General features: G+C 40.7%; 3 protein-coding genes across 4 annotated transcripts; 2 read left to right on the top strand and 1 right to left on the bottom strand.

Annotated features, from left to right (window-relative positions):
- Window positions 1-246: 246 nt before the first annotated feature.
- chchd5 (coiled-coil-helix-coiled-coil-helix domain containing 5) lies at window positions 247-1,370 on the bottom strand. The gene is made up of 4 exons (XM_028413080.1): window positions 1,222-1,370; window positions 850-990; window positions 604-755; window positions 247-499 (listed from the first exon to the last, which is right to left on the bottom strand). Coding segments are annotated over exons 1-4 (321 nt in total). The 5' UTR covers window positions 1,224-1,370; the 3' UTR covers window positions 247-473.
- A 274-nt stretch (window positions 1,371-1,644) lies between these two features.
- On the top strand, window positions 1,645-9,636 carry atp13a1 (ATPase 13A1). 2 transcript variants are annotated; one of them, XM_028413010.1, is made up of 25 exons: window positions 1,645-2,146; window positions 2,713-2,802; window positions 3,120-3,383; window positions 3,488-3,643; window positions 3,893-3,962; window positions 4,045-4,151; window positions 4,229-4,358; window positions 4,482-4,537; window positions 4,633-4,759; window positions 4,869-5,006; window positions 5,112-5,232; window positions 5,371-5,528; window positions 5,826-6,001; window positions 6,082-6,192; window positions 6,274-6,399; window positions 6,484-6,592; window positions 6,681-6,874; window positions 7,314-7,410; window positions 7,496-7,680; window positions 7,792-7,906; window positions 7,992-8,188; window positions 8,311-8,453; window positions 8,616-8,727; window positions 8,805-8,948; window positions 9,046-9,636. In XM_028413010.1, the coding sequence occupies exons 1-25, from the start codon at window positions 1,793-1,795 to the stop codon at window positions 9,154-9,156; spliced, it is 3,591 nt and encodes a 1,196-aa protein (XP_028268811.1). In that variant the 5' UTR covers window positions 1,645-1,792; the 3' UTR covers window positions 9,157-9,636. The 2 variants fall into 2 exon arrangements, with proteins under 2 accessions (XP_028268811.1, XP_028268812.1); XM_028413011.1 differs by lacking the exons at window positions 1,645-2,146; window positions 2,713-2,802 and having other exon boundaries at window positions 3,151-3,387.
- Window positions 9,637-10,895: 1,259 nt separating this feature from the next.
- On the top strand, window positions 10,896-13,836 carry dsn1 (DSN1 component of MIS12 kinetochore complex). The gene is made up of 11 exons (XM_028413064.1): window positions 10,896-10,965; window positions 11,200-11,236; window positions 11,342-11,597; window positions 11,689-11,762; window positions 11,981-12,053; window positions 12,151-12,229; window positions 12,338-12,394; window positions 12,483-12,554; window positions 12,642-12,789; window positions 13,137-13,224; window positions 13,314-13,836. The coding sequence occupies exons 1-11, from the start codon at window positions 10,931-10,933 to the stop codon at window positions 13,394-13,396; spliced, it is 1,002 nt and encodes a 333-aa protein (XP_028268865.1). The 5' UTR covers window positions 10,896-10,930; the 3' UTR covers window positions 13,397-13,836.
- Window positions 13,837-15,174: the final 1,338 nt, after the last annotated feature.

Raw genomic sequence — 15,174 nt, 5'->3', positions numbered from 1 at the left:
CTCAACATCCTCCCTCTGCCTCTCTCAGTAGTCCTGCTGATTAGAGCTGGATAGCCTCCTCCTTCCTCTTTCTTCCCAGACTCCCTGTTCTCAGTCACTGAGTAGTCAGGAGAGTTTGTGGGGGAGCAATACATTCCAGTTTAATGTTTGACACTGACTCAGATATAGTGAGGGCAATGGTGGGAGGGACAGAAAACAGAAAACAACAGAATGACTACACCTGATGAGTAATACAATTCTAATGCCAATTTTAATGAAGTGATTTATTTTTTAAAAAAGTACAAACCACACCAGAAGTATGAATGCTTTAAACAAGTACAACACTTATGCAAGGAGCAAGAAAATAATACAGTAATTAAATATACAACAGCAACAATCTGCTATAATTTATTCAGTCAGGAAGCTGAGATCCACATGAAACTACCCCCGAGCTGCTTTGGGGGTGTGATCCTGCAATGCAAGGTGCCTGGATGCTACGATGGCTGAGGTACTGAACTAGCTAAGAAGAGAAAAAGAGTCCATCAGTGTGTGTGTGTGTGTATCCAGCAGGATCAGATGTAATTTAGTGACTTTATTTACAAAATGTAAGCGGTAAGGACTTACCCAGTCCACTGATGTCCACTGTCTCTGCACAGCCCAGGAAGCGAGCCACATGTGGTGAGCAGGAGGTAGGGTTGCCCTGGTTTTCTCTCAGGCAGCGGTCAAACTCCACATATTCCTTGGAACAGTCCTGTCTGATCTTTTGGATCACGGGGCTGAACACAATTAGATACAAACATGCTCAGAAAAGGTGAGTGTGTGTAAGGATGCAAACATCATATGGGTGATAAATGAGGGGACAAGTCTTACTGTGATGATGTACACTGCCCAACCTTCATCTTCAGTTTATGACACTGCTGCTGCCATGTTGATGGGTTTGAGGCCACACATGACCCATATGCCTCCATTTCTTTATGGCAGTGTTTTGCCGAGATATCCATTGCAGCCTGCCTGGACGGAGACACATGTGCATAAATGAGTACATTGTTACAGACAAGTTCAGTGACCCATCCATAACGAACCTAATAAATCTGTATCATGTAAATGCTGTTACTCTACATGTAACACGCTGTAGTGAATTGTTTGATTCGTAACGTTACTAATAAAGCTACATAGAGAATACTACTACAAAGATCGTAAAATGTACGTTTAAGACATAGGGGATGTATACAAAATTCTTACATTTTGCTCTCGGTTGTTTCAAACGAAGAAGATATTCATCCAAGGTTACACCACCAACACTTCAGCATGTGGAACCATGTCTGTGCAGGAACTACGAATACATCCATTACTATCTGATTGGACAGAAAAATACATTGCGAAACCGTTCTTTAATGTTATTGGTTTTCGTTTGTATCAGTCACACTTTAAATACGCCCAGATAATGACGATTGATTTTTTTAAAGGGCTAGACTGCATCTTTTTTTCATTCACGTAATAAAAAAATATTCAGTCACCAGTTTAACTTTCTTTATTTACAACTGATATAAAATTTTACCCAAATGTTAGAGTTTAACTGCGTGGCAGAATTCTGTTTCTTTTCTGGCTCAATCGTGCTGTGCCAGCTAGAACATTACGTGTCTTTACGTGGTTACGTATGCGGAAGCGACGGTGTGAGAAGGAGCGATTCAGTAAACGGGCTTTGAAGGCTGTACCGTACACCGCTTCGTGTGTAGATTTATTTTTCTACCGACTACAACACGACGGGGGTCTGGTGGATGATAGAGGGGGCCAGAGGGGCGAGTAGCATACGATGAACGACGCCAAGAAAGACGGGAGTATGGTTGCAGACGGAATCCGGGGACCGGGTGAGCTGCAAATGGCCCCTTCTGTGAACCACAACCAGCATGACAGCGGAACCGGCGATGAGCTGGTGAGGTCGGTGACGCTGTACAGACGAAGGCCCCGGCTGCTACACGGCACCGTCCTCCCATTTTTGGCAGTTCTCTACCCAGGCTGGCTGTACGTGTGGTTAGGAGTGTATGGTGCTTCCGAATATCCGGAGGCAGGCCTCCTGGCGTTAGCCGTTATCGGGATCGCGCACGTCCTCACAGCACTCTCCGGTTATTGGTCTGTGCACGCGCATTGCTGGCTCACTTGTTCCAAGGTAAACGTAAATAATAATTCTGCCATAGTGTGCTTATATGTCTAGTGGCCACAACTGTTTTCCCACCTTTTACGGAGAGGGTAAAGGTCAGACAAGAATGAGCTCAGGTGTATTTAATGAATCAGTGATTCATTAGAACACTTTAACAGGCCAGGTGATTGTTCTGAACTCCTCTTAATGGTTTTGAATAATGTCACCATAACCACAGCACTAATAAGGTTTACCTGCAGTGTGAACCAGCTAAAAGAGAAGTGTCATTCTACTACTGTCTTTCTCTCAGTGTTTTTCAGACAAATTGATAGAAAGTGGAAGAATGGAGGAAGAATTTGGTTTTCTTTCTAAAACAGGTGTAAAATATTAGTGTAACTCTTGTTCATCTTTGCCCGATAGCAATTTTGACTAGAGGAAGAGACTTTACATATATTTCAATGTCAAATCCAAGACCAAACAATGCACCTGGAATCTATATTCACTCCACAATTCTGAGCGTGACAGTGCTTTAGAGTCTCACAGCTGTACCAAAAATAGCATGTGTGAATTTGTTATCTGTACACTTGTATTTACAGGACCCAGACCCAAACAAGGCTACACTAGCAAAGGTCATACCCACCCCAAACAATGGGTCTGCAGAGCTTGTGGCGCTGCAAAGGGACCAGGTTAGTTAATATTTTTCCTCTCAGAATTCTCTAGTTGTTTTTAATGATACAGGTACTTACATGTTCAGCCTACGAAAGTAAATGTTTTATGCATTACTCAATCTTACTTGCTGTGTGAAACCCACTCATGGTTTTGCCTTACATGTTTAGTGATTATAGCTTTAACAGCTGTCATTTTGTTTTTTATTTTTATCTGTGTATTTACCTTTTTGTTTTTGTGCAGGTTGGATTTAATAAAGTAATAAAGTACAATAATGTTATGTGCCACAACTACTATAACTTGAATTTCCCTTTGCGTTTGTTGTTTTGGCCAACAGGACGAGAACAGCGAAGAGATTCTGTCATTTGAGTTTCAGAAGATCCGGTACATATTTGACCACAAAGAAAAGAAACGTTTCCATCCAATAGCATTTCCCATCAGCAACCCAATGGGTTACTTTCAGTCATGGCGTGGCTACCAGGAGGAGACTGAGCTCAGAGCTGCAGAGAAGCAGTATGGCACCAACCGTGCCGAGATGGTGGTGCCAGATTTTCTGGAACTCTTCAGAGAAAGGGCCACTGCTCCGTTTTTTGTTTTCCAGGTTTGTGAATGCTTACAGTGGACTGTTTGTATAACAAAAATATCTTGAATACGGCAATAGGGCCTTTATCTGTTTTGATTTTTTTTCTCTGTGCCATCTATCAGGTGTTCTGTGTGGGGCTGTGGTGTCTGGATGAGTACTGGTACTACAGCGTTTTCACACTCTTTATGCTGGTGGCATTTGAGGCCTCCCTGGTCCAACAGCAAATGAGGAATATGTCAGAGATCCGCCGCATGGGAAACAAGCCCTACATGATCCAGGTAAGTGCAGTCAAATTTAAAATGTTGTGTATCTGATGTTTAAGTTATAAAGAAATTTTTCATCTTGCATCTTCCAGTCAGTTATTTACACAGTTACTTAGTATGCACCTAAGATGTCGCATGGCACCTCTAGCTTTAGGTGATCTGTTTTGTTGGCATATAGAAGACGAGCAGAATCTTTAGACAGGTTGGCCATAATTTTTTGGCTCGTCAGTGCAGTGTAATTCTCATGCATGTATCTTGTGACAGGTATATCGCAACAGGAAGTGGAGACATATTTCTAGTGATGAACTTGTTCCTGGAGATATTGTTTCAATAGGTAAGTCAACAGTCTGTGTTTTTCTGACCTCCCATAACTATGGGACTCTGTAAAAAATGTGTATTTTCTCTTTTTTTTGTAGGACGTTCACCCCAAGACAACTTGGTACCCTGTGATGTGCTGCTACTCAGGGGCCGCTGCATTGTGGATGAGGCCATGCTGACTGGAGAGTCTGTGCCCCAGATGAAGGTTAGAAACAAATATTATATATTGATGACAGTTCTGTGTAGTCACTGGATGTCAAACTGACAATATGGGGTACGCAGGAGCCAATAGAGGACTTGGACCCAGAGCGAATACTGGACCTTCAGACTGACTCTCGCCTCCATGTCATCTCTGGTGGGACAAAAGTGGTCCAGCATAGCCCCCCTCTAAAAGCCAGTGCTGGACTCAAGCGTGAGTGCCTATTCTTCTTTTAATTTTACTTCCTAAAGAAAACATTTTGGGTATTGAATCAACATCTGTCTTACATTTATGCAAAATGAGATCAAAATCTTTATATTTTTCATTTATGTGCAGCTGTAGACAATGGCTGTGTGGCCTATGTACTGAGAACAGGATTCTACACGTCTCAGGTGAGGAAGTTATTAAAACTACTGTGCCCCTGTTTTTTCACCATACATCTTAATTCTACTTTTTATTTTGTATGTTTTGTCAACTTTGCCTCCAGGGTAAACTGTTACGGACCATTCTCTTTGGAGTGAAGAGAGTGACAGCTAACAACCTGGAGACTTTCATCTTCATCCTCTTCCTCCTTGTGTTTGCCATTGCTGCAGCTGTTTATGTGTGGGTGGAAGGTAAGGGCCCAGAATCAACTTGGAATTCTGGTTTGAGACATTATGCAAGTCTTAAATAAAGTGAGGGAATAAGTTATCTGAATTTGTTTGCTTTTTATCATTCCCTCAGGGACAAAGGATGTCAGTAGAAACCGTTACAAGCTGTTTCTGGAGTGCACGCTTATACTCACTTCAGTAGTTCCTCCAGAACTGCCCATAGAGCTTTCTCTGGCAGTGAACACATCTCTTATTGCCCTAGCTAAACTTTGTAAGTATATATGTCTTTCAGTGTCCCTGTGTGTGAAATATATGTTCGAACAACTTTTTGTACAAAGCAGTGTTTCATTCAAGTCTTCATTTTTCTACTCTGCAGATGTATTCTGTACAGAGCCTTTTAGGATACCATTTGCAGGGAAAGTGGAGATTTGCTGTTTTGATAAAACAGGAACTCTGACCAGTGACAGTCTGGTGGTACGAGGAGTAGCAGGCCTCAGGTAAACCCTGCCCACCATCACTATTTGCTCTAACCAGCATAGTTTTGTGAGCACAAACTATGCTATGTTATACAGACTATGTGTTACATATGTTACTTTTTAGCTAAGTGTACTGACTCATATTTACCTTAATGACAGAGAGGGAAAGGAGGTGATGCCTGTATCTGAGATCCCTATTGAGACACATAGGGTGGTGGCCACTTGTCACTCACTGGTCACTCTGGATGATGGACAGCTGGTTGGAGATCCATTGGAGAAGGCCATGCTGACTGCTGCTGACTGGACCCTTACAAAAGGTAGGGGGACATTTTACTAAATGCAAACTAAAGGGCCGTGACTTGCAGTAAGGTCTTTCACATCCCACCAATGTTGTTGTGATCTAGTAGCTGTAATTTGATACAATCCTATGCCTAATATTTAGTGTTTTTTGTAGATATTTTTGTTAGAGATAATGGTTTATTTTGGGCCATTTTTTAAAGAATGTATGCATTTATTAGTCATATTCACTGTACCTTAAACTTCAAATGTTAGTATTTTGGTACATTTCTTTCTAGTAGCGCAATACTTACAGTTACTTCTGCCCCTTTGACTAGATGAAAAGGTGTTCGCACGAGGGATCAAAACCCAGGGACTTAAAATCCACCAGCGTTTCCACTTTGCCAGTGCACTGAAGAGGATGTCAGTCTTGGCCTCCTATGAGAAACTGGGCTCCACTGAACTCTGCTACATCTCAACGGTCAAGGGCGCTCCAGAGACACTCAGAGGAATGGTACATGCTGGGACATCTTTAATACATGCTCTTGCATTTTCAGCCAAATCAGGTATATCCTGACATAGCTGTGGTTGTAGTTTGCAGATTGTCCAGCGAGTTATGATGAAGTCCACAGAGAAATGTCACGGGAAGGGGCTAGAGTACTGGCCTTGGGCTACAAAGAGATGGGACACCTCAGTCATCAGCAGGTTCTTATTTTCTTAAAACACTCGTTGTCTGGTCTGTCGTGTCTGGAACAGAAACTAAGTTTATTTTTTCGGGTCACATAGGTCCGGGAGATGAATCGTGATGCTCTGGAGTGTAACCTGCATTTTGCTGGGTTCATGGTTGTGTCTTGCCCCCTCAAGAGTGACAGCAAGACTGTCATCAGAGAGATTCAAGAAGCTTCTCATCATGTAAGAAAGCTGATGCCATAAATTTGTGCATGTGCTCAGACAGTGTGGTTTTAAGATGGTTAATACTTCTCCCTGCGCTTTTAGGTGGTGATGATCACAGGCGACAACCCTTTAACAGCATGCCACGTAGCCAGAGAGCTCCACTTTATCCAGAAAGAACACACTCTGATATTACAGCAAAGCCTCAGTCAGGGTAAGATGAGTTTCGCTATACAGAATTACATGTCTTATTCATGTAATAAAGAAGATGATTGTCAGCTTACATAACAATTGTTTTCCAGGCATGTGGCAGTGGGAATCCATAGATGGCAGTGTGTGTGTACCACTACCCCCTCCTTCTGTTCCATCATTTGTGCATCAGTTTGACTTGTGTATAACCGGGGAGGGGTTAGCCAGATTGAGCTGTGATTCCCGGCTACTCCACACCCTGTTGCCTCATATACGAGTGTTTGCCCGGGTTAGCCCGAAACAGAAGGTAGGTCCTATGGCAGCAGTCCTTGAGATTTCTGCCTTGAGTGTGGAGTGAACTGAATGTAACTATAAGAAATACATCTTTTAAGGTCCTCTTTCATATGCCATGTTGTCATGGGTAACTGGCCAAACATTATTATGTAATAAGTTTAGAAAGGAACCGCTTCCTTGGAGTTGGATAACAGAGAATGTTTGTGCCATCTCAAATTACAATGTGTGGTTCTTGTAAAAGAGCAAAGGCTTGTTTGCTCATCAATAATACAATGAGATCTATCACAAACAAAGCAGAGTAAGGATAGATGGTGTCTGGTATTACAGTGAAGCTAAAAGACGCATTATAAGTGGAGGACAAGGGTAGTTGTAAGGAGAAGAATTTTGAAAAGTATAGAAAATCACTGTTACAGATGGGTAATATCATGCATTACTTGTCCATTGTGTTTTAGGAGTTTGTGATCACCAGTCTGAAGGGACTGGGTTATGTGACACTAATGTGTGGTGATGGTACTAATGATGTGGGAGCCCTCAAACATGCTCATATAGGTATGATTTATTACAGTATGACAACACATTCATCCCTATGTCAGGCCACAGGAGTGTACAATAATTATTCTCTCATTTCCCCCAGGTGTTGCTTTGTTAGCCAATGCCCCTGAGCGCATGCCTGAAAAAAAGAAACGGGGTAGAGAGAAGGAGGCCTCGACATCAGAACCCAGACCTTTACCACCTGTCAGTTCAGGAGCAAAACTGAGTTCCAGAGCAGCCAGACAGAGGGTGATGGCCCAGAGAGAAGAGCAGCTGGCAGCACAAAAGGTGTGTGTCTTTGCTAAAAGTAAACACTCAGAATGCAGCATACCTGGCATCCCAGTAAATAAGAGTTGTAGTGTACTGGTTTGAATGTAAGATTTTTTTTTACTGTAACAGGAGAGGATTAGTCAGGTCTTACGGGAACTTGAAGAGGATCAGGTACAAGTAGTAAAGCTGGGTGATGCATCCATTGCTGCTCCCTTCACCTCGAAACTCTCCTCCATACAGTGCAGTGAGTACCGCATTTTTCTAATTTCAACTTGGTGCAATTTGCAAATATCCAAACACACAGCTGCTGAAATTGTTTTTATCTTCAGTTTGCCATGTAATAAAGCAAGGCCGCTGCACTCTGGTGACAACACTCCAGATGTTCAAGATCCTCGCTCTCAATGCCCTGGTTCTGGCCTACAGCCAGTCTGTGCTGTACCTCGAAGGAGTCAAGTTCAGTGATTTCCAGGCAACACTGCAGGGCCTGCTCTTAGCGGGATGCTTCCTCTTCATCTCGAGGTCAAAGGTAAGCATTTCTATATATATATATATAGAATATATCTATATTCATAATAAGATCTTTTCTGATTGTTGTAATTGTTTGTGCTGTTAACAATATGAAGAATCTCAATCTTTTTGTGTTTGCAGCCACTGAAAACATTGTCTCGAGAGCGGCCCTTACCGAACATCTTCAATCTTTATACAGTTATGACTGTACTGCTGCAGTTTGCTGTTCACTTCTGCAGTCTGGTGTACCTTTACAAAGAGGCACAAAGCAGAAGTCCTCCCAGGTAAATCTGAGAAAGAACAAGACAACAGTTCTGGTTGTATAATAGAGTGTTCTTTCATTTTCATGCAGGTAACACCTATCTGCACAATGCCCACATGAATGATGTGCTCATTAATAGGCTGCCTCGATGTAACCATTGTAACATTTTCTTTCACTCTTGCAGAGAGGAGCAGTTTATAGATCTGTATAAAGAGTTTGAACCCAGCCTCATTAACAGCACCGTGTACATAATGTCAATGGCTATGCAGATGGCCACTTTCGCCATTAACTACAAGGTACTCATCTTATTTGTTATTGCTGTATCATTTGTAGTGCTTGCGATAGACCTAAAACATATTTCTGTCTGTGACAGGGTCATCCCTTCATGGAGTCTCTTAGCGAGAATCGACCACTACTGTGGAGCATTGTTCTGTCAGGATTAGCGATTGTGGGACTTCTAACTGGTTCCTCGCCCGAATTTAATGAACAGTTTGCGCTTGTAGAAATTCCTACTGAGGTGAGCCGATATTTTACAAATCATCGTTTGGTTTTAACAGCCTTGTAATAACAACATGCCTCTTGAGGTAACCGTCTTTCCATTTTCTTCCTTGCAGTTCAAATTAATAATTGCCCAGGTTCTGGTGGTGGACTTTGTCGCCGCTCTGCTGGTGGACCGTGTCCTTCAGTTCCTGCTGGGCAAAGGAACTCTCAGGCTGCCTTCTTGAACTCAGTGCCAACAGTGACCGCTGCCCTTACCTACCAAACTCTAAAGGGAGAGAAGACTTTGGGGGGGAACAGAATGAACGCTGCTGTGGCATACACAGAACAGCTCAGACAGTCATGGCTTGCAGTACTGTACACTCTGTGTATCCCTTCCCTCGTCCTGCTCTGCCCCTCCTTAACATGTGTGTTTCTATATTTTCATCTGCTCTGTGTTTTAATCCTCTTTCTGTTTTTTCATAACTCTTTTCTACGTATATCCCTCTCTTTATCTGTCCCTTCCCACTGCTACAAAGGCCATGACAACAGCAGTATTGAGAGGAGTGTGAGATTGTGCCAGCCAGAGTGAAACATACAGGCACAAAAACAGGGGCATTCTCCAAGAGAATCGCAAAAGTGTTTTGAATTTTTTTGATTCCCCTCCTTGATTTTTGTAAAAAGTGAAGAACATCTTTAACAGACTTATAAAGACTTAAATATGTGAATTTTGAAGTCTGCAATGTGTTTTGTCAAGTACTGATGGATATGATGAGTGGAATAGGTAAAGTAAGCAATGAACACAAAGGAACACATTCATTTCATTCTGCATCAGGAGATAAGAAAACAACTATATGACCTTTGTGTATATGTGCCAGCTGATCTTAACAACAGAATATGCTGATTCAGAATGTCAGCCACAGATGACTGTTTATTATTTATTTTGATATGTACTTATATAAACCTTTATTGAGGAACCAGGTACAGCAGCTTAAACACACTTCCTCTGTCCCAGAAACCCTAATAGAAATTATTTTGTATTGTGGATCACGTTCTAAACTAAGAATTGAAAAACTAGGCAGATATTTCATCAAATAGCATAATACTGATTTTCTCTGAGAATGTCACATCAGTAGTTTTCAGAGAAATTGGCTCAAGCTTCTTATTGACTGTTATGCCTGCTGAAGATAATGAAAAAGGTTGGGGTGCATGGTACTTCAACCACTGCCCTGGTTATACAGTTAAAATATATTTCTGTATCCAAAGACCTTTTTTTCTAAATGCAATCATAAAAATTATGTACATACAATGACACATCCTACTCCTGATTCCCCTTTTTACAGTGAAAAAAATTAAATTATGTGGGTGGGTCAAAACATATTTTATTTCAGTGCCATTCAGATTTAATAAAGCTACTTTTTAGAATGCCATTTTAAGGTTTTCAATACAAGGTATGAGTAAAACAGCTTTTTGAACTATTTTTCTGTTGACTTTTACACTGTATGTCTATGAGGGGATATGTGAAGAGGAAACACACCTGCTGAAATGAACTACACATGAAAATAATAATAGATTTGTGAAAAGCTTGGCTGGTTGTTATCTACCAGTGGTAAAGAAAAAAATGAATGACAAGACGAGAACGAGTCTATTTAGAGCTGATATCTAGATCAGGATTGAGTTAGGTTACATTAAATTGTATCCAGTAGTGAACTAGAACACTGGCGATGAATCACAAAGCCCTCCTTGCCACACATTATGATGCATTGGAATACTTCTCCGTAAACATGGTGGGGATATTTCAATCTAATTTTAAGAAAATATCGTATCATATAAAGTTTAACGCTCGTAAAAGTTACCAACTCTTAACACCACTACAACAATTTTAAACATTTTCACTGACGACTTGGCTTGTTTGTGGTCAAGATTTCCTGTTATCGCCACACTACATTTCCCATGATGCTTAGTTCCGTAGAGGGGCTTGGCTTGTTGGGCGCGCTTAGACGAAAAGGATTTGAAAGAAAAATGGCGGAAAAGCATTTGGAAAATAGTCGGGACGGGTTTGTGTCTATTTTGTTTTTTATCTCATGCTACACCTAACATAAAAATGAGCTTTGCAATATCTAACTTTCTGAATGTTCCCTAAGTTGAGCCGTCCATCACTGCTTTGCCGAAAGCTAATTACTGTTGTGTTCCATGTTCGCAGTGCTTACTAACGTGTCAGCGAAACTTTACAGTAAGTTAATATGCTGAAACATATTTTGCTTAAATTGTGTATGTAACGTTTCTTGTAGTTGCACAAGCTGCACCGTTCCTGATGCCAAGAATGAGGTAAGAGATTTTAACATTTGCTCGTTTGACAATTTATAAAAGAGCTGTAAATTTATGTAGAAAATGCCTCTAAAAGAATAATCTCCTTCAATCTAAACCAACAAGGACACGTCAATGAAGCCCACATTGAAAAGATGCTCCCCACCAAGCCCCATCCCAGGTCCTCCACACAAGTCTCCTCGTACCGAAAGTCTATCACCCACAATACAGACAGCACATGCAGATGGCCGATCAGAGACAGACAAATCAGAAATATCGGCAGAAAAAGAAGACAAGATAAGCCCTTCTGCACGGCGGAAATCCTGGAGGAGAGCCACCATAACACGACGCTCGCTTCCTGCCCTTCCCAACCCATATCAGGGTGAGACATGGCAACTTCTATTGGAAGTTAGTAAAGTATTTTAATTGTTTGTTTTGTCCTGTATTAAAACATGTTTATGTGTTCACTGTAGCTTTGTCCAGGGACATATGCACATCCTTATCACAGCAAGAGAGGCTTGAGAAATTGATGGAGGCCTCCATGAAGGTAAGTGTAGTAATAATGTCATCATTAACAACTCCAAAACAAGGCACGATATTCACTGAAAGTTACACATTGACACACAATCGTATGTTTAGGAGTAGTACCTATTAAGTAGTCCTTCCAACATAGGGAAGACATTAAGGGTCTTGGTTAGGTTAGATTAGATTAAAGGATTCTGAAACGTTTCTAATGGTTCTCTGTCTATTCTGCTTTTTGTCTAGCTGGCAGTAGAAAGAACTCGATCTATGCTCCAATCAGTGCCAAACATCTCACTGGATTCTTTTCAAAAACAAGGTTGGTGTTTAATTTGGTCCATATCCTGGGAGCCTGGTGTTGTAACTGTGTGGCCTAGAAACATAAAACCTATGTTTTTGGGTTTTCCTCCATGTAGTTGAGCACATCCAGAATGAGTGGAGTTCGCTGGCCAAAAGCACACGCAATGAATCGCAACTCCCCTCCAGTGTTGCCAGGTACATGTGTTTAATTAGCAGTCGTTTTTGATTATACTATATATATATACTATATAATATGTTTTGTTTTGCCTTCTTTTTTACTATTTTATGTTTATTTGCTTTCAGTTCCAGTAAGCCTGCAGTGCAAAGAGCCATGGAAGAAGTCCAGAGAGCCATCAGCAGGTATGTTGCTTTTAATAACAAAATAAGGTAAGCATTTAAAAAAAAAAACAACAACAAAAAAAACATCTATCTTGTGGTTGTGTTTTAGGCTCCAGGCTGAAAGTGAATCATGGGAGGAACTGCTAAACAAACACCGGAGCAAAGCAGAGGAATTGAAAAGGTAAAAATATGGTACCATTTCTGCATTAACAGTGTGTCAGTATCAGTCTTCACAGTTTTTAGTCAATAACTGAACTACATATTACAGGAAAGTGGAGCAAGGCCAGAAGACAGGCGTGTCGCTGGACTTGACGTCTGTGGCTGAGTCCTCACAGTACCAATGCATACGGAGTAAACCTAACTACAGTGATCTCCTCTGTCGACAGCAACCCATGCTTCACACTATGGCAACGATTGTATGTTGGAAATTAGATTTTTATTTCATTATTTAAATATTAGAAACATTGGAAAATATGATTGACTAATTTTATAAATGCTTAAGTAAAACAAAGTAGCTAGGCTTTGCTTTTGCTCTTACATGTATGGATGTTACATATGAAATGTAAAGTGAAAGTTGTAATGTTTATATTGTAGTGTTAAGTTATTCATCATTTAAAAAGCATTTAGATTTTAGGGGCTGATGTACACTACACTACTAAAATATAACATTTATAAATGAATTTGAGTTCCCATTTGCTCAGAATTTATTTTATTATGCTTGGTAGATGTTATAAGCTTTGTCTCTCTCTGTTTCTCCCTCTAGATGGACACACGGCGTAAGGTGGTGAGAGAGCTTTTGTCTGTCAATGAGCACTCACAGCTGTTGGTGAAAAAGACCAGTGGCCGATTAGGTAACGGTTCCGTTTAAATTTAATGTCTATGTATAGGTAGAATTTTGGCATTCGTGGTCTAAATTAACCAAAGTTTTGTTTACTTCCAGCGGCTGAAGCAGGATTCCAGGATCTGTCACCCAGCCTTCTTAGGACTCTAATGGCAAAACCTTTATCAACTGCAACAACATAGTCACTGTAGGGGGTAGTTGCCTATCTTCAAATAGCTCTGTCGGACTTATGCATGAAGCTCATACAGTAGCATACTCCCTATTGGGCCATAAAGTCTTTACTGGACCTTTCTGTATTCATCAGTACTTTCTGTGTCCAACCTATGCATTCAGGGAGACTAGAAGACATGCTGTGTGTCATCATCTGGGACTTGTGTAAAAACTGTATATACATCTACAACCCTTTTTATTGTTATGTGCCTTGTATACCTGTCTTTGTTGTCTTGTGATTTTTAGTCTAAATTGTTTTTATCTGTTCTAGTTTTATGTTTTCTGCATCTAATAAAACAATTCTAGTCAGCAGCTTAAGGGGTAACAGGGCTTATTCAGGTATTTGTCCAGCAGGTGGCAGTGGTTGTATATGTAAAACTGAGCAATGTAAATGGGAGGAGTGGATTTTTCTGTGGAGCATCAATATAAATTTATTTCTTAAATCTGGAACGGTGCATGCTGTTAAGAAACAAGCAGAAGTTTACCTTTGGGCAAAGTAAGTTCCTTATGAGATAAACCCAGGGAGGAACTCCCTAAATCCTAGAACTGGTAACCTGTCCAAGGTGATTTGTTTGTTTCAGATATAATGTCTTAAGAAAATTAAATATAAATTCAGGATATGTATAAGAGTTTTTGACCATTAATCATTTAAAAACATAGTCTCTACTGGTGAAAAATGTAGACATGCTGAAGTGTCACACACAAACCTCCCTCTAATCTTATATCTTAGTGTAAAAAAAGGAATCTTCACTTTCACCTGTCATTTATAACGTTTCAGTGAAACTTATTGAAACAAAAAGTCAAAAACAAGTCCAGTTTTTAATTTTAACATTTAGGTATATGTAAGTGACACTAAATGTTTTCAATTTAGGTTTTAAGTATTTTTTTATAACAGTAGAACATAAACAACAGATTTCATACAACTTGGTTCTTATTTGTGTTTTAATATACATTCTGTCCTTTTCATTTGCTCATCCTCACATTTACTCTCCTTTTGGTGCTGCATCTATTTCACTTCATCAGTGTCCCCTGACCATTCAGGAGGAGGCACCTCCCCCACAGTGACTCACCCCCATCACTTGCGTTTGGCTTGGTCACTGATGCAGAACGAAGCTTTGACATTGTACCAGTCAGTCAAAGCTTTGTTCGCTATCACTCCCATCTCTTGGACCCATTCACTTATTAATGTTCACACTTAATTTGTTTCACTGATGATTACAGCAAGAATCCACCTTAGCCAATAATAAAGCAGCAAATGACTCTGCTATGCAGTTATGATCTGCTCTGTGGTGTGTGGTGAATTTTCCTGTGATTGTATTCAAGGGAGTGACTAGAGAGCATAGGGACAAGCAGAGAGAAGACAAGCAGGGTTGTGACCGTGAGAGTTGTGAGTAAGGGAGGATGGTGCACAGCAGGAGAGATCGATTCTTATTTAGATGAAAATGAGGCTTGATGCTTGTGGGGTGAGAGGTGGGCAGCTTTAGCATCCAAATGAATAGAACTTTCACAGAAATGAACCTTAAATGTTTCACCGACAATAGAAGAGAAAAAGTTTACAAAGCCAATGACATAGTCTTTTCACTTTCATGAAGGCCTTTTACCTGGCAGTGAGAGAAAAATGCCTTTTTTGGGAGGGGTGGTGGTGGGGGGGGGGCATATAATAACATGTTGCTTTAAACAAGTTAGGAGAGGAAGTCAGTCATTTTTGTGTGTTTGCCATGAGTGCAATGTATGTGAACAAGCTCTACAG

The sequence above is a fragment of the Parambassis ranga genome, chromosome 8 (genome assembly GCF_900634625.1).
Source record: "Parambassis ranga chromosome 8, fParRan2.1, whole genome shotgun sequence".
Classification (NCBI taxonomy): Eukaryota; Metazoa; Chordata; class Actinopteri; family Ambassidae; genus Parambassis; species Parambassis ranga.
Note: the sequence above shows the minus strand (reverse complement) of the source record. Positions and strands in the feature narration are given on the sequence as shown.